Source organism: Sceloporus occidentalis, unplaced genomic scaffold (genome assembly GCF_023333645.1).
Source record: "Sceloporus occidentalis isolate IW3139 unplaced genomic scaffold, rSceOcc1.0.p SCAF_6, whole genome shotgun sequence".
NCBI lineage: Eukaryota > Metazoa > Chordata > Lepidosauria > Squamata > Phrynosomatidae > Sceloporus > Sceloporus occidentalis.
Genome location: NW_028316986.1, coordinates 89,791,977 through 89,813,161, shown reverse-complemented (window position 1 = coordinate 89,813,161; position 21,185 = coordinate 89,791,977). Strand labels below are relative to the sequence as shown.

Here is a 21,185-nt window from a genome sequence, read left to right as displayed (position 1 = left end):
TCTGTTTCCACAGATCCTACATACATGGATTCAACCATCCACATATTGAAAATGTTTTTTTAAATTCTAAAATTAAGTGATTTTGTCACTTTATAGAAGGGATGTCATTTTACTACGCCATTATATACAATGAGACTGGGTATGCATGGATTTTGGTATCCATGGGGATCCTGGAATGGAACGCCAGCAGATACAGAGGGTCCACTGAAACAGGCAGAAATTAACTAAATCTGAAATGTTTTCTCCTGCTGTTATGAATGCTATAAGACTTTTCAGTATAATCTTGCCACTCTCTCCTCAAAAAGCATTCTTGCCCTCAGAATTATTGGAAGGAAAAATGTTACACATCCACTTTCTATGAAAACGTTACTGATCCATTACGGATACTCTGCCTTTTTCCAACATGGAGCTTTATCTTTTGTTCCATGTCCTTGATTCATTCACTCCCATTGTCCTGGGCCATTCTTTCAAAGTTAACAAGCAAGCTCAGTTTAATCCAGTTATTTTTAGGTTTGAGCAGTATCAGTAAAGAAAACCATACTGATAGATGACTTTTAAAAAAGGATCCTTATAAACATCCTGGTTTGTTGGTCAGAAAATAAATACAAATGGGGAAGGGATCATTGTGTTTAGGCTGGGTCTGCTTTACATTTTAATATCATGAACTGCTAATATGAAAAATTACAGAAAAGCTAAAGAAGAAAACTAAACCAACTACTGCTCCAAAATGCAACCTGAAGAACATACCCAGACAGTTTAAAGATAATATAAAAATAGATTTACAATATTAAGCCTAATTTACTGGGAGCCAAAAGAACTCTGCACTGAAGACAGGGACATTACTCTGCACTGAAGACAGGGACATTGTCAGGGAGGAATACAAAAAGGGCACTCTCTACAGCAAAAAAGAAAGTGAAGCATCAATGACAGGTGTAACTTTTCAACCAGTTAAGGACAGACAAGAAACAAAAGTAAAAGGTGACAAACATGCGGTCAGAAACATGAATCCAGCTGTTTGATGACTTGTGTGAAGGGAAAAAATGAGAACTACTATAATAATCAAGGGAGAGAAAAGGAATTTAACAACAAAAAAGTAAGAATCATAGAATCCTAGAGTTGGAAGAGACCACAAGGGCTATCCAATCTAACCCCCTGCCATGCAGGAACTCTCAATCAAAGCATACCCGATAGATGGCCATCCAGCCTCTGCTTAAAGACCTCTAAGGAGGGAGACTCCAAAAGGCCTCTTCCTTAAGATCTGAGAAATCAAAAGGAAATCTAAAGCAAGAGAGTGGGGATGGTCTATGACCAGTGAGGGAACACATTATACGACTAAGTACAAATAAAAAGACAATGGAAACAATACATGGAAGAACTATCTAAAACAGATGGGGGGGAAACCACTGTTTAATTCAAGAAAAATTTGCAGATGAACCTACAATTTTAGAAAGTGAAGTGGACTCAAAGCAGTTGAGAGAAATAAATTGTCAGGAACAGATAACAGTGATTATAAAATTTTATTTATTGTTCGTGCTGAAAAGAACAAGAAAGTAGAACAGTAACTACTATGCCCTGCATGGAGAATGCTTTAGAGTCAACTTCTGGGATCTTTAATCTCAAAAACAAAAATCAGAGAAATTACTTTTAGGACTAAAGATAAAGGTTTCCCCTTTGACAAGGTTGTCAACTCGTGTCCAACTGCAGGGGGCAGTGCTGATCTCTGTTACTAAGCCAAAGGAGCTAGCATTGTCCAAAGACAACTCCGGTGGGCATGTGGCAAGCATGACCACATGGAATGCTGTTACCTTCCCACCAAAGTGGTAACTATTTATCTACTTGCACTTATACATACTTTAAAACTACTAGGTTGGCAGAAGCTGGAACTAGTGACAGGAGCTCACTCCGTCACACGGTGCTTGGGCTTTGAACTGCCAAACTTCTGATCTTGTGATTGTCAGAATTGGCATCTTAACCACTAAGCCACCATGTCCCTTATTTTTTGGACTGTAACCCCCAAAATCCTTTAATCCAGCAGCAATATGAAATACCTCTGACTCAGATCCTAGGGAACTAGTCAAAGGAGACAATGAGCAAATAGTCAAGCCCAATGGTTCCCAGAGGTTTTTTAATTCTTGTGACCTCCTTTACATCTACATGTGGATGGTGTCCCCCCCACTCAATGTAGTATTTGAATAAAAAAAACTGTTTGTTTAGTGTGTGTATTTTCATTTGCACATTCATGTATATTCATGAATATACATGAATATATTCATGCAGCAGCATCTCCTTCCAAAAACCAGGGTAATGATGGGACTGGTGAGAGAAGAAGAAGTGGCAGCTTCAGATAGACTTTGCCAGAGGCCATGATCCAGAAAGCTTCCCTGGTCTCCTCCTTCTCCTCCCTCAGGCAGAGGCAACTGCTCCTTGAGTCCTCTTCACCTTTCTATTCCCTCTCCAGGATACAAAGTTTGGCAAGAGGAGTAGGAGTAGAAGGAGTAGAAGTAGAAAGGAACAAGGCCTCTAAGTCTTGCACCCCTCTTGAGAAACTCTTGTACCCCCCTGATGGTTCCCCCCCCCCCCCCCACAGTTTGGGAACCACTGGTATAGCCTCATCTAGGGCTATGCTTCCTAAATAAAAAAAGGACACTGGCAATAACTAAATAAATATTTTTTAAAAATTAAAAAATAGAAATGAAGGAATGTGCTTCATCTGTTCTTTAGGGGCAAGTGGCTCAAATATAAGTTGCAATAGAAGAACAAAGCATATATTAGTCAAAACCACCTCACGAAATAGCTTTAGCATTGTATGGTATTTTCTCATCATTTTTTTTCTTGCTTATTTGTACGTATCATGAAATAATGCAATGATGTTATATTGTTCGAATATAGCAGTATGCACATTCTCTAGTTAGAATGTGGAATAATGAGATTGTTTTGCTTTCTATGGCGGGATACAGACGGGCAAAAAGGGGTGTATTCATGACGTCATGAAGGTAGAGCCTTCAGACGGGCCTTACCTGAATGCCGCCATGAACACGCCCCCTGCACGCCCCAAGCGGGAAGAAGCGGCATTAAAAAGGTGCTGCTTTTCTCCGCTTCTTTTCCGTTTGATGCGCAGCTGCGCAGCTCCGTCTGTAAGCTGCTGCACCGGTATGCCAGAATTGCTACGCCGCTAATTTAAGTTGCCCATTTAAAAGCTCCGTGTCTGCTGCGTCGCATAATGAGTCGGGGTCCTGGAACATGCACAGTTTGCAGTCAGGCTTTAATTGCAGTGTCAGCTGCCATGCAGGTGTGGAAGCTGCAGCACAGCTGCAGCGCATTTTAAGACTCGTAACCCTAACCCTAACCCTAACCCTAACCCTAGAGCAACATGTACGCATGCGCTGCTTGGAAAGTTTGGACTTTAAAGTGAGCCCCTACACACATTCCTGTGCCATTTTCACCTAACAATAAAGACTGCTAAAACTGTAAATATTTACATATGTACAAGGGAGGTGATGGGGGATGGCAGGGGGACAGCGGTGGCAGCGGCGACAGCTGTGGCTGTGCATTGCAGATTCAGCAGGAGCGCGGGGACCAAAGGAGAGGAGGCATCCATGATGCTGGTGACATTGGCAAAGTGCAAGTGGACAAGGATGCCAACACCAGCTGATCACCAGCTGGCAGGAGACCACCATTGTTCTTGGGCAGAGCGGGGGAAAAAGTTTTAAAGGGGCTTGGGCACTTTAAATGTGCCCATAGGCTTTCTGCCGCCGCTGCTTAGCGCTGCAGCTGCGCAGCTGCGCATCCGCCAGCCGGCAAAGGGAAAAAAAAAGCCCCGTTTTTGGCCGCCCGTGAGGAAGCTGCCTCTCTCTTTGCAGCGTCCTCCGAGGTGGCGGTTTGGAAACTGTGGGTCAGAAACGGCCCCAGGTGAGGCGTCTTCACTGCCCCCCATGTGGAAGCCCCATCTCCTGAGCCACGCCCCCGGGGTGGGCGGTCTGGAGGCTCCGTATTCAGCAGAATACACCTCCAAGACGTCTTCCCCTGCCCGTTTGTATCCCGCCTATCCTACTGAAATGCCAAACCAACAAATATCACCCAAGTCAACTAAAGGTATATGTACTGTACCATTATAATCTAGTTTAAAATACAGCATGATAGCAAGCATCACACTGAGGAAGGCATTTTTCACAATATTAAGAGTGCCAGCAGTTATACAGCAGTTATATATTTACAAAATTACTTTCATGGAAGGGGAAACTGGGGAAACTGCCCCCCCCCTCCATGAATGGTCTGCAGTTCAGATGCCTTTAGTGAGCCTGCTTTTTTCTAAAAAAAGAGAATATGGGTGATTAAAGACAGAAACCCAGGAGCCTCAGAAACTGTATTCAAAGATTGCTTAGGAGATTATCACACAAGGGCTATCTATACTTTAATAACGCTATTCTAATGTTATTTAGCAAGAATGATGCAATGGTGAAATTTCAACACTTTCTTTTACACAGTGTCACAATAACAGGGCATTAAAGATTCACAAACTGTAAAAGAGTGCTTTTACATTCCACATGTCAAAATAAGAGGTTGTGATTGGAGAGAGAAAAAAAACATGTAGTCTTTCACTGCTGAGGAACTCTCCTGTGACTCACAAGTGTGACACAGGAAGTGATTCTGTTGAAAGGCACACTGGGGGACTGGGGGATTTAATTTATTTCTGGAAGCTTTAATGATGGATTCTCAATGGCGCTATTGAAACATGATTGCCTTTCACTTGTTCACAGTAGCACTAATGAAGCACTATTGGCAAGTTTCACTGTTGCTTTTTTGTTGTGAATGAGAAGTTGCACTAGCACAACGCTTTGATGATGGGACAAGTATAGTATGTGCAGAATGTCATGTGAAAATCTTCCTGCAATCACACAAACACGAGGAGAGCATAGCACTTTTCTCCTGTTTCTTATCCTCATGTGACAGTCTCCTTAGGGATAAAGCAGATGGGCGAAATGGATCGATCTGCAGTGACCAGATGGCTTGCTCTCAAAATGGGCCACCACCAATGGTCTCAAGGCACCACCAGCAGGAGCATTTTTCCTGCTCCTTTCCCAGCTGACTTCGAGCCACCTTAGGCAGCCTCAGAATGACATCCGTCCGCTTCAGGGGTGTGCATTGTTTAAATGCCACACTCCCAAATTGGACAGAAGCCGCTTTATTTGGCCCATCTGCTTCAGGCTACAGTCTCACAAAGTTACTAGGGTGGAAGCCTGTTGACAGAGAAGAGGAGGGGTGAATGGGCATCCTTTCCGGTTGTTCTGTTGCTGGGCTTTCTCCTTGGGGAACCATGCTCGCTTTCTGGCTGCTCCATCACCAGATCTTATCCCTGGAGATGAAGCCTGGTGATGAAAAAGAGGAGGAGCAAACCAGCACCCTTCCTGGAAGCTCCATCACCAGACTTTCTCCCTGGGGAGACAATCCAGTCATAGAGGAGAAAAAGGATGAATGCACACCCATTCCGGGTGTCACCCTCTGCACCAAGTGACACCCTAGCTAGTGATGCCACTGCATGGATATTTATTCGTAAGATTCCAAATGACAACAAAAGATAATATGTCACTGTTAATTAGAACCTCACATTTTATGCTGCTGAACATATAATATAAATGTCAAAAGATAAGCATGTGAGTTATGACTCATCTGAATTATGAAGTAGTTAAGAGTAAATTGCATATGACTCACCTATCAGTTTCTCCCGTTCCTCTCGCCTTTCTCGGGCAAGCCGTTGTCTTTCATCGACTTTGAGTATGGGTGCAGAGTCTACAAAACAACAGCGTATTTAAAATCTCATTTTAGAAAGCTCAAGATTTAAAATTCAGGAATTTGAAAACATAATCTAAGCAGTGTCAATTTAACCAGTTTAAAAATTTGTGCAATTGAATTCTTCCAGCATCTTCCAGCTAGTATGTGGAAACTGCTGAAACTATAAAACTGCTTTTAACAGCTTTTTATCCTTTTTAAAAGCATGTTTTAAATTGTTTTAATATTGTGAACATATTAATTCTATTTTAGTGTTAATCTTTGTGTCTGTTTAGCTAAACTATACTTGTTTTCAAATCTAATCTGCCCTGAATCCCAGGGTGGCGTATAAACCATGTTAATGAAGAAGAGGAGAAGATGGCCATATATTATGGTACTCAACAAGGCACCCTCTTGATGTTTTGGATAAGAAACCCCATCGTCCATAGCCAACATGGATAATGAGAGATGTTGTTGTTGAGTGCCTTTAAGTCATTTTTGACTTATGCTGACTCTAAAGTAACCATATCACAGATATGTGATACATGTATACATGTCGCCACTAAAGTAACAGTTACAATTTTATTTATTTATTTTTAATTAATTATGTAAATTATATTTAACAAATTATGTAAAATTATGTGAAAACTCATCAGGCCTTTTTGTTCCTAGATGGCAAAATTCATGGAAATTCCAAGTGGAGGTTGTAGAAGTGATGTTTTGAATTATAGCTCCTAGATTCCCAGTTACAATTTTAATGTGATTCTTCCATTCCATTTTCTTACTGGTTACCAAAATAGTTACTTTTCAGTTACTTTTCAAAATCACATCTGAATGCTACATTCTGCTGCCTGGTGGTACAAAACATACTAAAACAATGCCTAAAACAATGTTAAAAATAACCACAATGGTCCTTCCAGATTTGTAGGTGATACGTTCTGCCCCACCCCCTTTGCAAATGCGAAATTTTGCAAATATTCAAGTCCCATTGTCCCCAATGGCATCGCTGAGGGCAATGGGTCTTGACTATTTGTGATATTCCCTCCCTCCCTCCCTCCCTTATTGGCATCTTCCCTCTGGCGCTGGGGGCTTTAATCAGAGCCTGAGCTGCAGGGTCTTGTAATCAGCCCTGGCAGCCACCAGGACTCTCTTTCTCAGCAGCACTCGGGGCCTGGTGTGCATATGCCCCACCTCCTCTGCTGCAGCCAATGGTCAATTATAATCAATTGATGGTGGCCCGGGCTCTGATTAAAGTCCCCAGTGCCAGGGGGAAGATGGCAGTAAGGGATTGAGAAGGGAGGGAGGGAGTCGCAACCTTGGCGTCATGAATGGCTGATGCTGCAAGTGCCAAGGCCGCAGATCTGGAGGGACCACACTGTACACTCAAAAAGGGCTAACTAAAAAGAAAAAACTGCCAGTGTGGTGTAGTGGCTTGAGTGTTGGATTACAATACAATGCTGGAGACCAGAGTTTGAATCCCCACTCTTGGCAAAAGCTCAAGGGGGGGGGGGGACAGGTTGACAAAGCCCGGGGGGGAGGGGGTAACTGGTAGCCTGGGCAGATGCAGATGACCTCTCCACCTGAACCTTAAGCCTCATCACACAGACTGCCTAGAAATAAAGACCTGTACTAATGCTTCCCAGGCAGGCAGGTGAAGGGGGAGTCCTAAGTGAAAAATTGCTCATCACTGAACCACAGTACCCCACATCCCTTCAACCTGTATTTGCATACACCTTGTCAACCTGGAGAAGACATCTTTGACTGTGATTGGTTTGCCCCTTAGGTCCCATTTTGGGAGAAAGGCAGGATAAAAATAAAATAAAATAAAATAAAATAAATATGACATGTTGCAGTTGAATTAAAGTTGTGGTCTACTTTTAAACCATAACTCAATTTCACAACAGATCTTTCTCTTTCCTCATTTCACTGCTAGGGGTTAAGGCTGCCAACATGTATACATTTATGAGGAAATCTTAGTGAAGTCAGTGGGGCTTACCTGACAAAAGCAGTAATAAAAGGATTTCTCTCTCTCTCTCTCTCTCTCTCTCTCTCTCACACACACACACACACACACACGTAACAATTATAATGTAAAAAGAAGTTAAATCACCTCTTATCACATAACAGCCATAATGTATCTAGCGTGCAGCTACACTGTAGAAATAATGCAGTTTGACATCACTTTAAATGGTGCAGCTCCATCCTATGGAATCCTGGGATTTAAAGTTTTACAAAGAGCTTATTCCCACTTATATTTAAACTGGTTTGTGATCTGCTGCGGCCCGGCGACACAGGTAAGGAGGGAGGGAGGGAGGGAGGGAGGGAGGGAGGGAGGGAAGGTAGGTTAGTTTAGGTAGGTAGGGAGGGAGGAGACTTTTCTGTCCAATGGCGGTGCACGTGCGCCGCCATTGGACAAATACTGCTTTGAGCATACGCGGATTTTGGTATACGCGGGGGGGGTCCGGAACGGATCCCCGCGTATACCGAGGATCCACTGTATTTGCAAGTGTATTGGTTATTTTGCTTGTTTGTTTTAAAGACATGCACCCATAGGACACATCATAAGCACAAAGGCAGCGCTGGGGGGGGGGGTGGTAGGGGTGGATCTACCAAAAACTTTGCAGGGATGGTCTTTCTCCTCCAGAATAATGGTGATTCAGATCTGTTGTTCCCAATTGTTGAATACGCTTTGGAATCGATTCTTTTCAAAAGAACTAGTGTTGGGAAAGAGTGGATTTATTTTTATTTTGCATTTGCCTCACTTCGTCGTAATTGATACAAATCACAGTAGGATCAGAACCAGTTTCAAATGGAAACGATGGTCATATAACCCATTCAGCAATTCGCTTTAAATCATAGTGGGAACATGGCCGAAGTCTTTATCTTTATCTGTTAGAGTACTGGTGCCTCACAAAACAACAGATCCCAGCATTCTGTAGGATGGAGCCATGGCAGTTTAAGTGGTGTCAAACTGCATTATTTCTACAGTGCAGGGGCACCCTCAGATGCTTCTTCATTACTGGATAAGGTATTAATCAGAAATAACTTGTTAACAGTAACAAGTTAATTCTGAAAAGGCCTTGTTCATGTGACTTGTGCATTAAGGGGATGCAAATTAAAAGGTTTTTTTTTTGGCAACATGCTTAGGTGCTAGAAAATGGGTTATAAGTATGAACAATCTGCTTATGCTTTGCTACAGATCATGTTAAAATTATGATAAATGATGAAGGAATGCACCAAAGTTAAACAGGATGTGGGATTCCTTAATTTCTTCCTATTTTGAATACACTGCCTTTTCTTTTGAAGGTCTTCCAAATCTGAGCAGCAGAACAAATGGCACTGAGGCAATTGTAAAACTGACACTGGGTACATTGAGTATGTCTGAGAAAACATAACTCTTTCCAGATTTATTTGTCACTGTCCCTGCCAAGGGTTATAAAAGAAGGAAGGGAAATGTGCTGTTTGGGCATTATGTAACCAGACAGGAAGCAAAGTTAATACTTTCAGTGAACCTGAACAGAAAATCCATACTAGTCTGGAACCTCTGAGGTAAGCAAAACAAAACTGGAACATGCCCGAACTGAACATAAGCAGAATTTAGCTTCAGCCAGGTCTTTCCAGGGCTTATTCTTGAAATTGGTTTTATATACTCAGTGCCTCTGAGTATATACAATGCTCTCTCTCTCTCTCTCTCTCTCTCTCTCTCTCTCTCTCTCACGCACACAAACAAACAAACAAAAAGAGGAACAAGTTACTGTGTGACCTAAGTCTGCATCTTTTTTGTGTTTCAGTTGTTTAAATAGTGTAGATGTACAAATACTGCTAAAGGAATATCAAGTAACATTAGTAAGCTCATGCACACCATTACAGCCTTATGTTGATGTGCATAAAGTATTCAGTTAATACTGTATGGGGCTTCTTATATTCAGTGATTGTGATAATCATCACACTTTTAAAGTATGCAGTACACAGCTGCGTAAGTGCAACCATGAACATCACAGTAAATATACTGAAAAGACATTGAGCTTTCTTTACCTAGAAACAACTATGAGCTCTTCACTGTTAGCTGCTATCTCTCTTCCTATATAGCTTTGGATTTGCCTGCTTCAGTCTTGTGTTCCCCAAATTTGCTGACCTACATTCCAATCATCCTTGGCAGCATAGATAATGGGTATAAATATGATTTCTAGGAGCAATGAGAGTTGCAATCCAACAATCCCAGAAGGCACTAAACAGGACTAGGTTATTCCTTATTCAGTCCATCTTACTACTACGCCCCCTCCGCCTCCTCGCCGGACTCCGCAGCCAGAGCCGCGCTTCTGCCGGGCGGCCTCCTCCCGGGGTGTCGGAGGTGCGCATCTGCGCACCGCCCCGGGAGTGCCGCCCACGGACTGAAGGGGCACCGTTTGCGGGACTCTTTTTTAGGCTGCTTTGGCACCTTGCGGCAGCCGGGAGTGGGCCCTTTAAAGACTCCTGGGGGGAAGACAGGGAGAGTGCTCGCCAGGTGAGAGCGGCGAGCTTAAAAGCCGGATGCCCGGACCTTCCTGCCACGCCCCCTCCGCCTCCTCGCCGGACTCCGCAGCCAGAGCCGTGCTTCTGCCGGGCGGCCTCCTCCCGGGGTGTCAGAGGTGCGCATCTGCGCACCGCCCCGGGAGTGCCGCCCACGGACTGAAGGGGCACCGTTCCGGAACTCCGCAGCTGCGCAGCTGCGCAGTCTTTGCTGGGCTTGGGAGGTTTGGGTTAGCCTAAGAGCAGAGGATGCCTGTGGTGGTTAACCTCTGCTCTTTAAATTGCTGGTGTAGGGTGGGGGGAGGTCATGGACGCGGGGGATGCATGGGCTGGGGAAGAAGGGGATAACATCACTTTGAGCGGAGCTCCCATTGAGGTTGTGTGGGGCAGGGGGAGGCATGGCGGTGGGAGGAGGGACTTGCGTTCCAGGGGAAGGCGAGATCGATGCCTCATATCTATCTCCCCTTCCTGTCCCTCTCCCAACCTAAGGGACCTGAGGGTCACTCCAACCGTGCCACAAACCCTGTCGCTGCTCCTGTGCAACGCCAGATCGATCAACAACAAGTCCCACATCCTCCACGATCTGTTGGAGGACCAAGGTTGCGATCTGGCTTGCATTACCGAGACCTGGCTTGGGCCTGAAGGGGATGCTGTGTGGGCTCAGGCCCTGCCTGCCGGGTTCTCGGTGAAGGACCAGACCAGGTTAGGTGGGCGGGGGAGGGGTGTGGCCTTGATACATAGGAACACCGTGTCCCTCACTAGGAACCACATCCGACAGACGTCCTATATCGAGTGTATTTACCTGACCCTAAAGGCGAGGGACAGTCTAGGGATTCTGTTGGTGTATCGGCCACCCCGTGCGCTAACGGACTCCCTTAACGAGCTGACACAGCTGGTCGCTGAACTGATGCTGGAGACGCCCAGGCTACTCGTCCTGGGCGACTTCAACATCTCCCTCACGGCCAGCTATGTTCCACCCGGTGCAGCTCGCGAATTCATGGATACCATGGCGGCCATGGGCCTGTCCCAGCTGATTCTGGGTCCTACGCATTGTGCGGGTAATACTCTCGATTTGGTCTTCTGTTCTGATGCGGAAAATCCGTGGGTGGAAATATCTAATATTTCCCCCCTGCCATGGACGGATCATTTCCTGGTTGAGGCGAAAATCAAGGTCTCTACCCAGATCCCTCCCGGGGGTGGTGGACCTATTAGGATGGTCCACCCTCGAAGGCTAATGGAACCCAAAAGGTTCCAGGAAGCCCTAGAGGGATACATGGTTGGAAGTGACGGCGACTCTGTTGATGCCCTGACTGGTATCTGGAATACCGGTCTCTCGAGGGCTATACACAGTATCGCTCCCAAGCGCCCTCTCAGACCCGCTTCCAAGCGTAAGCCCTGGTATACGGAAGATCTCCGGGCAAGGAAGCGGGAGCTGCGACGGCTAGAGTACCGTTGGCGGAAACACCTTCGCTTAGACGACAAGACTCTCCTAGCCCAACTGTTAGAGGACTACGGAGAGGCGATACGAGCAGCAAAGAACTCGTTCTATGGTGCTCGTATCGCGTCCGCGGAGTCGCGTCCAGCAGAGTTGTTCAGGGTAGTCAGGGAGCTAACTCAGCTCCCTCCTGCCCTGAACCAGATCCTTGAACCTTCTAAGGCCTGCTGTGACCATTTTAACAACTTCTTCGCGGATAAAACTTCTCGGATAAGCGAAGGTCTTAACGCCGACATTCAGGCAGAACCTAGAGTAGAGGTATCCAGGGCCTCCGTGGACTTTATTAAACTGGATCGGTTTGAGTTGGTAAGTACCGAGGATGTGGACAAGATCCTCGGAAGTGTTCGGAAGACAACCTGCTCTCTCGATCCCTGTCCCTCGTGGCTAGCAGCCCAGGGGGGACCGGCTGTAACTCTATTGTTACGCCGGATCATTAATACATCTTTGAGGGAAGGGCAATTTCCATCCGACCTTAAATTGGCCATTGTAAAACCTTTATTAAAAAAGCCCTCCCTCGACCCCCTGGTTTATAATAATTACCGGCCAGTTTCACTGCTGCCATTTTTGGGGAAGGTGATCAAGAGGGCGGTTGCAATCCAGCTTCAGGCGGTCTTGGATGAAACGGATTATCTGGACCCATTTCAAACTGGCTTTCGGGCGGGTTACGGAGTTGAGACGGCCATGGTCGCCTTGGTCGATGATCTCCGTCTGGGCATCGACAGGGGAAGCATGTCCCTGTTGGTGCTCTTGGACATCTCAGCGGCTTTTGATACCATAGACCATGGTATCCTTCTGGGGCGTCTAGCAGAGGTAGGAGTCGGTGGCACTGCGCTCCAGTGGTTCCGCTCCTATCTCTCTGGAAGGTCCCAGATGGTGCAGCTGGGAGATGTGTGCTCCGATGAGAGGGCCCTTAAAACCGGGGTCCCTCAAGGAGCCATTCTGTCTCCCATGCTATTTAACATTTACATGAAACCGCTGGGAGAGATCATCCGGAGACATGGGGCGCGGGGTTATCAGTACGCTGATGACACCCAAATAATCTTCTCTATGTCTCCGACTGATGCAGTGACTGAGGATGGCGTCTCTCCTCTCGTGGCCTGTCTGGAGTCAGTAATGGGCTGGATGAGGGAAAACTGACTCAAGCTGAATCCAGAGAAAACGGAGGTACTCGTGATAGGTTCCCCTAGCCCAGGAATGGCGGTGGTTCCACCTGTCCTGAACGGGGTCACGCTCCCTGTGAAGGACTCCGTGCGCAGTCTGGGGGTGCTTCTTGACTCGTCTCTTCGCCTGACTGCTCAGGTGAATGCGACAGTCAAGAGCACCTGTCATCAGCTTCGGCTTATTCGCCAGCTGCGCCCATACCTGGCCCAGAGAGACCTTGAAACTGTGGTACACGCCCTGGTAACCTCGAGACTGGATTTCTGCAATGTACTCTACATGGGGCAACCCTTATACCAAACCCGGAAGCTTCAAATGGTGCAGAACATGGCAGCCCGGCTGGTCACTGGCACGTCCAGGGCCAGCCATATAACACCGGTATTAAAAGATCTCCATTGGCTGCCCATTCGCTTCCGGGCGCAATATAAGGTGTTGGTGATGACCTATAAAGCCCTAAATGGCTTGGGCCCAGGATACCTGAAGGACCGCCTCTCCCCATACATTCCGCCCCGCACCCTCAGAACATCTGGGCAGCAATTACTTAGGGTTCCCGGGGCGAGGTTTGTCTCCACCACCAGGAGGACATTTTCCATCGCCGCCCTGGCCCTTTGGAACACGCTGCCCATAGAGCTCCGCTCAGCTACCTCCCTGGCCCAATTTAGATGGGATTTAAAGACCTTCCTGTTTGGAATTGCATTCCCTGACTAAGGTCTTTTAGGCCTCCTTCCGCCGCACTGGCAACGGGATTGGCTAACCTGGGGCCTTTTGTTTTTGTTTTTATGTTTTATGTAATTGTTGTATGATTTTAATGTTTATTATTGATTGTATTTTTAATTGCTGTAAACCGCCCTGATCTGATGGAAGGGCGGTATATAAATAAAAATTTTATTATTTTATTATTACTATGCAAAAATATTGTTTTGATTGTTAAAAAAAATCCTCAATACTGGTGCAGTGAGTGAAAAGATTATACAAGCTATAATATAACAATAAAGTTAAAAATTCAGCACCCCCTCCAAAAAAGGTTAATTGATCACATGATCAATTAATAATTAAACATCCTTTTGAAATTAAAAAAAGTATTTGCCTGGTAGTGAAAGGAGAACAGAGAAGAGGTCAGCCTAGGCTCCAGTGGAAGGGAATCCCACAGCTTGGGAACAGTCACTGGGAAGGATCCCTCCCATGTCCTTACTAGATGGTCCTGTGATGGTGGTGGGAACAAAATAAAGCCCTTCTTCGAATATTTTAAAGACTCTGATAGGTTTCTATAAGAAGATATGTTCTTTCAAAAGGTCTGACCCTAAGTTGTATAGAGCTATATAGATATAACCGGCATTTGCAACTGTGTCTGGAAATGAACCAGCAAATAGTGGAAGTGTTTCAATAAGAAAGTTATATGTTTCCTGTAACTGGACCCATTCAGTACTCTAGATGCAACATTTTGAACCTACAGAAGTTTCCAAACAATTTCCAAAGGCAGCTTCCATACAGTGTGTTACAGTAGTCCAGCCAAGCATCACTGTAGCTAGATATGACTTCTCTGGCAACAAGCATTGCTTTGTCTTTCAGTCTGGCTGCTCTATGTCAGAAACAAAAATTAAAAGTATAGCAAACAAGTGTGCCTATAGAAATTGTGTATGCATGCATGTGAACGTATGGAATACTGCAACATTTTGAAAAGGGGGATTGAAAATAATTTCTATTTAGCTGACTTAAGGTTTTCATATTTATTGTGTTGATGCTGTGTGCTTTCAAGTGGTTTCTGGTTTATGGAGACCTTAAGGGGGATCTATTGTGGCATTTTCCTAGAAAGATTTGTTCAGAGAGATTTTGCCTTTGTCTTCTTCTGAGGCTGAGAAAGTGACTTGCCCAAGATCACCAAGTGGGATTTTGTGCTTGAGAAGGGAAGCGAACCTGACCTCTAGAGTCGTAGTCCAACACTTAAACCACTAAGCCACACTGGCTCTCAAGTTCTCATATATCACCCTTCAAAATATTTAACCCAGTGCAATTGACACCATACTTTAAAACAAACCAATAAACTGATTAAAAAGAGCAAGTAACATAAGTAGCACAACACGAAATAGCAATTAAAAGCAACAAAACAGAAACTTCAGCCAATTACAATGTTTCAAAATATGTCATCCTCTGGCATACTAGCTTGAAACCATTACCCATTAAAATGTCAATAAGATTAAAAGTGTATTTACTGAATGCCTGAAAGATATTGAAATGGGCACAAGGCAAGTCTCCCTGGAGAGGGAGTCCCATGACCAGGAGCTTCAGACTGAGTGCCAGCGATGCCACATATCTATGCTAGCAAAAGCAACAGGAAGTATACAAATGGATACCTGGTCTGGCGCCAGCGTTGTTTGCATTCTGCCCTAAAGCAGCAGAGGAAGGGCGGCTGGATGAAGCAGCTTTTTTGTCTTGTACTTTAGAGCTTTCAGATGCTAAAATGAAAAGAGAGAAAAATAAATGCCTGTTAATCCCATAGTTGCTGCTACATTTGTTGTCATTTAGTCAACCTGTGATAGCCAGAGACAGAACTACAATGCATCTCCAGTAGGGACTGGTTAGGAAAAACAGCTATTGGGGTTTTGTTACAGGCATATATGAATATAAGGAAAAACAAATTCTCCCCCTGCTAATAGAAATCCAAATACTACTACTACTACTACTACTACTACTAATACTACTACTACTAATAATATGGTATATTTTTTTAAAGATCCTGAAACAGACATGGCTCCCCATTCCTATCTCTTAAAGCAGTGTTTCTCAAACTTTGGTTCTCCTCGTGTTTTTGGCTTCAACTCCCAAAAGCCCTAGACAGTTAGGCCAACAGGAACTCTGGGGGCTGAAGTCCAAAACAACTGGAAGGCCAAAACATGGGAAACACTGTTAAAGTGAGAGACTGAGAGTCCTTGCCACTTGTCAGCTAATTTTGGGTTCTGTCTGGGGTCACCTTTATCAGTCTCTGCTCCCTCTATCCAACCCTTCCACCTGCCTCTCCCCAAATCATGATGCCATGAACCTTATCCCTGTCAGTCACCATAATTATGATTTGTCTTCCAAATAGTTAAATGCTGTCTATATATTAAACATCACCTGCAATACATGTTTTCCCAAAAAATAATAACATAAAATTTTATTTATATCCTGTCTCTCTGTCATTGACAATGAGTCAACGCACAAGTTAAAAAGTACATACAAAATCCCATCCCAGTATCCCACCCACCCCTTAAAACATCACAAATAATAAATCTGTCTTGATCAAGGGTTCCCAGCCTGGGGTGCCTCCACCCCCAAGGGGTGTGAGATGGCATTTCAGGGGATACAACAATGAGTGGTTTGTGTCCTTGAGTGACAAGTTGTGAGTCATCACTCAGCCAGCTTGCAGTGTGCTTTAAGAAGTGGTAGGAGGTGGTTGTGTTGCATAGATAGTAGTCTCATTTATTTATGCTTATTTAATCAAAAGGAGAGAATTTTACAATTTGTAATAATTTCCATTTTTCTCTCTGAATAAACTAGAATCTAATTGCTCAATTTAGATTGGAATTTTATCCATTGAGTTAAAGGCTTTTTTTTTTTTTAAATTAAAGTTCAATTTGTTCACCCACAGTATTGTATGTTGTTCAATTTATGGTTTTAAAATTAGACTTCTTCATCTTCAAATGTAGTAGTTTTGTAAAGTGTGTAAACATTAACCAAACATTTTTTAGGGGTGTAGGGCATAGAAAGGCTGGGAATCACTGCTCCTGATCCCAAGAAGGTTTAAGTACAGTACTGCCTTAAGTAATATAAGCAATAAGTGGCTTCCAAGTACTCTCAAACCTATCTTCTTTTATGTCCACTCTTGTTACTCTTCATTTGTATATTAATTTTTCTGAAAGAGCTATGGACCATATCCTCTTTAAACATTTTTGTTTTGAGAGATTTTGAGAGAAAATATGTAAAAAATATCTGTATAGGAATAAGGAATTGTTTTACTTAACAGGATTACAATTGTCACTTAATACAATTTTTTAAAAAATTACCTTTATGAGCTTCTGGTTACTCAAATTATGTTACTGGTTAAATCAGGCAGATCAGATTAACATCTACACTCCATTTAAATATCTCAAGTCTTGAGTTCCAGAATATGGAAATGAACACACTCTTTTAGTACTAATTTAGTCTACAGTCGCCCCTCCTAACTTGCAGATCTGAGATCTGTGCCCTCAAATATCCGCGGATAGGCAACCTCTGCCTGTGAGGCTTGAATATTCACAAGCCTCCATTTTCAGGGGGCTCCAGAATGGATCCCCTGCAAAAACAGAGGGCCAACTGTATTTATTATAAGTATTCACTGATATGTACATACACATATCTTCCCTTCAGGGACAATCACAAGCATAGCTTTCCCTGGACACTTCAGTGTAGGTATATTCCATAACATTGTATGCAAAGCATCATATATTAAGTCTTATAATCATTATGTTTTATTCATCAGGGGATTCATAGGAACTATACAATTAACAATGACAATAAACAATGCATGTAGGAAGATCAGCCTTCCAAGCCAGATCGTATCATCTTGATCAGTGTCAACCTAATCACTGTCATTGGTGTTAGGCTCTGTATTCTATAATCTATGCATTTTTACTAGGTTTTACATCCTTATTTAATTATAACCATTTTAGTGATATATATAAAGATTGAGGAGTTGCCAGCTAAAATTTGTCTGGTCTGCAACTCCCTGTATCAGCTGCCTTTGGCTCACTGTAATGGTAGTGCTAGCTCTGTCAGAAACAATGGAACAATATTGTCACTTTGGGTCCTGCATAAAGAGAAAGGCAGGATAGAAATCAATCAATCAATCAATCAATCAATCAATCAATCAATCAGACAGACAGACATGCTCTAATGGAGAAGTAAGGAACATTTGATTCCCAAGATGCTTTTGACTTCAGCTCCCAGAAGCTCAAGGTCTTGTATGTAGCACTTTTGAGACTAAATGAAAGAGAGAAGTTGGTAGCAGAGCTTTCATAGACTTGAGTTCAAGTCTACAAAAGGTCATGCTACCAACATCTCTCTTTCAGTCTCAAAAGTGCTATAAGGTCCCTTTGTATTAATTAAATATATAATATTTAATATAAATATCAAGATTTTTACCCAGTGTTGGTTAGCTGTTGGTGATTTGAATTATTTGAATCAAATTGGTATTTGAACTGTAGCACCTACAATTTTTATAATTTCTTTCACTCCAATTTCCAAGAAAAAAGGTTCCCAAACCACAATTTCCCAGGAAAAAAACCCTTGATGTTATATAAAAAGTTTTGCTGTGTCAGCCTAGGCAAAGCATTGTCAAATATAAGTGCATTCTAATACAATACAATACGGAAATAATAGCATTTGTTTGGAAAGATGAAGTAGCTGATGAATCTTACTATGGCCTTTGTTTTGGTCCCATTAAACATCACACTAAGTTTGCTAATTCTTTTATTGAGTATGTGTATAACAAACAGAACGAAACTTTGAGTTATCATATCCTACAGCAGCCTTACTTTGACAAAGAACAAACATGGATGATGGAGTTGCAGTAGTAACCACCCATTCCATTTTACGATCTGTTTCATATAAAAGAATGCTGACAGGTTTCACATGTGAAGAAAAGTTCAGGGTACCCTATATATGAAGCTGACATGGGGAGTGTGCCAATTCTTCTGCTGATTCCTATCAGTCCACCATGTTAAACAATGAAATTAGTGTAGATAATTTTGTCCCAGATGAAGGCCTATACAACTTTGAAATGTACCCACACTTCCAGTTAGAATTGAAGCACAGAAACCTGTCATCCAGACGCACCTTCCAGCACACGCACCTGTTGCTAGTTTTATGTTCAATCAGTGCATGACTCCCTAGCTATACAATCCCAGCTGTAAGTCCCCATTCATATTTGTACAAGAAAAGTGAAGACCTTGGTAGTGGACATAAAATATATATGCTGTTCTGTAAAGGACATGCTTAAATTGTCGTGGCTTGCAAAAATGTGCTTGAAAGTGTATAAGCTCCTTGAAGCCCTCTAGATGCTTTGGACGACAACTCCCAGCATCTCCAACTGGATGGAGGGTTCATACAAAACACTGGTATGGCCCCGGATTGGAGAATGTTGGTGTAAACAATGTTAAGTGCAGCTTCTGAAAGTGAAATTTTACAGAAAAGGAGTTTCCACAGGCTATCCATTGCTGAAGGGTTCAGTGTCTTTTGTAGCTTCCTTATGCTTCCATGGCTACCAGAAGAAGGAAAAATTAAAAACTGGGGACCTTTATTGGATTTATGTTAGGAATCATGGCTTGTTTGGGGGAATGTTATAATTATTGATTCCTTTAAAAATGGAACTGTTTTACTGCTTATCTATAAGCCATAGGGTTAGCCCTGAAGGGCAACCTATAAATTAGGGATGTGGAACCCAATAGAACCCTAGATGACAGAATACAAGTCATATCATTCCTTTCCACTGTCCATGGTGGTCAGGCTGATGGGTTGGAATCCAATATATGGAGGACCATCAGGTTCCTTTTCTCTGCTAAATCCCTCTGTATAAGTAATTACAATAAAAAGACAAACTAAAAAAAGCAGGCATATATGAGCCTTTCCAATAATAATAATAATAATAATAATAATAATAATAATAATAATAATAATAATTTTTATTTCTACCCCGCCTTTCCATAAAAAATGATCAAGGCGGCTTACAAAAGTTAAAAACATTACAATACAAGATAAAACAAGACAATATGAAGTTAAAAACATAGCTACAAGAGATAAGAACAGGAATCAATAAATTACATATATCAAGGCAAGAAAGGGAAAAATCAATTTACTATGGTCCGGGGTCAAAAAAGGAAGGGGACAGGGGCAGAGAAAACAATTAACTAAGGTGGGAAGGCCAACCGAAATAAATGGGTTTTTAGATTTTTCTTAAAAGAAGCCAATGAAGCGGTTTTACGATGGTTGGGACAAGGCGTCTCTTATTCCTACTACCATTACAGGCACCTTTGGGGAGGACACAGAAGAGGGCCATCTTGGTACCTGCTCCCAGGCTGTAGAATTCCTTGGGAGAAAAGCTGGATATCAACTAACCAATTTATAAACTAAATACAAGGCAAGGAGTTGCTGTGCCTGTGATACAGAGTCTGAGTTGCTGTGGAGTAGAATTTTTACATTTTGGGTGGGGTGAGGTGACAGTGGCAAACAAAAATTATTTCTGGATTTGTGTTCACAAATGGCCTTGAAATGGTCCTTGTTTCCTAAGAACTTATGGTTGTTTTTTACACCTGATGGTCCAATACTAGAACAGAGACAGTTCAACTCAGAAACTCTACTTCATGAACCCCACTGCACCCCACCCCTGTTCCTTAGGGATTTAATATCATATTGTTAAATTCACTGGGTGGGTATTTGGAAGAAGGTTTTACTAGTCGTGGGAAGTCAAAGGTTAATCACTTACTTAAAACTGGCAGAAACTACTAACGTTCACAGCATTTCAAGGACTAAATGCTAAGCTCCTGTATTTGTATGTAATCCAAAAACAAGAACCTCAACTGAAGGTCAAACAAGTCAACATGCATAGGATTTCTGGCACGCAGAAGACTGGAAAGTGTTCTTAGAAAAGTAAGCTGGTTTAAAAAACAATTAATGGGCATAAACATTTCTTTATTATAAATGATCAAGCATTTTAAAAAATATCTGCTGAACTTGGTTGAAGTGTTAATTTATTTATTTTTATTTGTCAGTTAATTTCTACAATTCTTGATGATTTCCCTACAAAATTCGGTCACAGGGGAGTATTAGGTATGTTCTGGATATGTACTCTTCATGTACCCAAGATGAATGCAACACCTGAATAGTTCTGGTCTGAACTACTAATAAATGAAGTTATGCTCAAAACCTCAGCAACACAGAGAGTTTCTTCTGCAGAGCTGTTAAAGGGGAAAGGAGTCTTTGAAGGCAGAAAGTCTGAAAACTATAAAGCACACATGACAGAAATGGTCCAACAGGCCTGTCCCACTGGGGCTATCATCATGAGTGCTTGGAAGCATTAGCGCTAATGGATTAATGATAAATCACAATGACATTACTGTACATTTTGTTGCAGAACCTGCACAGAGCTAGTCCTACAACGACATTCTGTGGCGGTGCCAACTGCACAGTTGTAAACAATTATTCCAGGTTTCAGCCACTTCTAATATACAGACTTGTATATTAATTT

At 42.9% G+C, this 21,185-nt stretch overlaps 1 protein-coding gene across 7 annotated transcripts in view; it reads right to left on the bottom strand.

The window, feature by feature from the left end:
• The window catches only part of MAP7 (microtubule associated protein 7), a 130,388-nt gene that overhangs the window by 47,947 nt on the left and 61,256 nt on the right, over positions 1-21,185 (bottom strand). For all 7 annotated transcript variants that reach the window (XM_089530300.1, XM_089530299.1, XM_089530303.1 and 4 more), the window contains exons 2-3: positions 15,280-15,381; positions 5,710-5,787 (exon numbers count right to left, since the gene is read on the bottom strand). In XM_089530300.1, the coding sequence (XP_089386426.1) occupies positions 5,710-5,787; positions 15,280-15,381 (180 nt within the window). The remainder of the gene's footprint in view (positions 1-5,709; positions 5,788-15,279; positions 15,382-21,185) is intronic.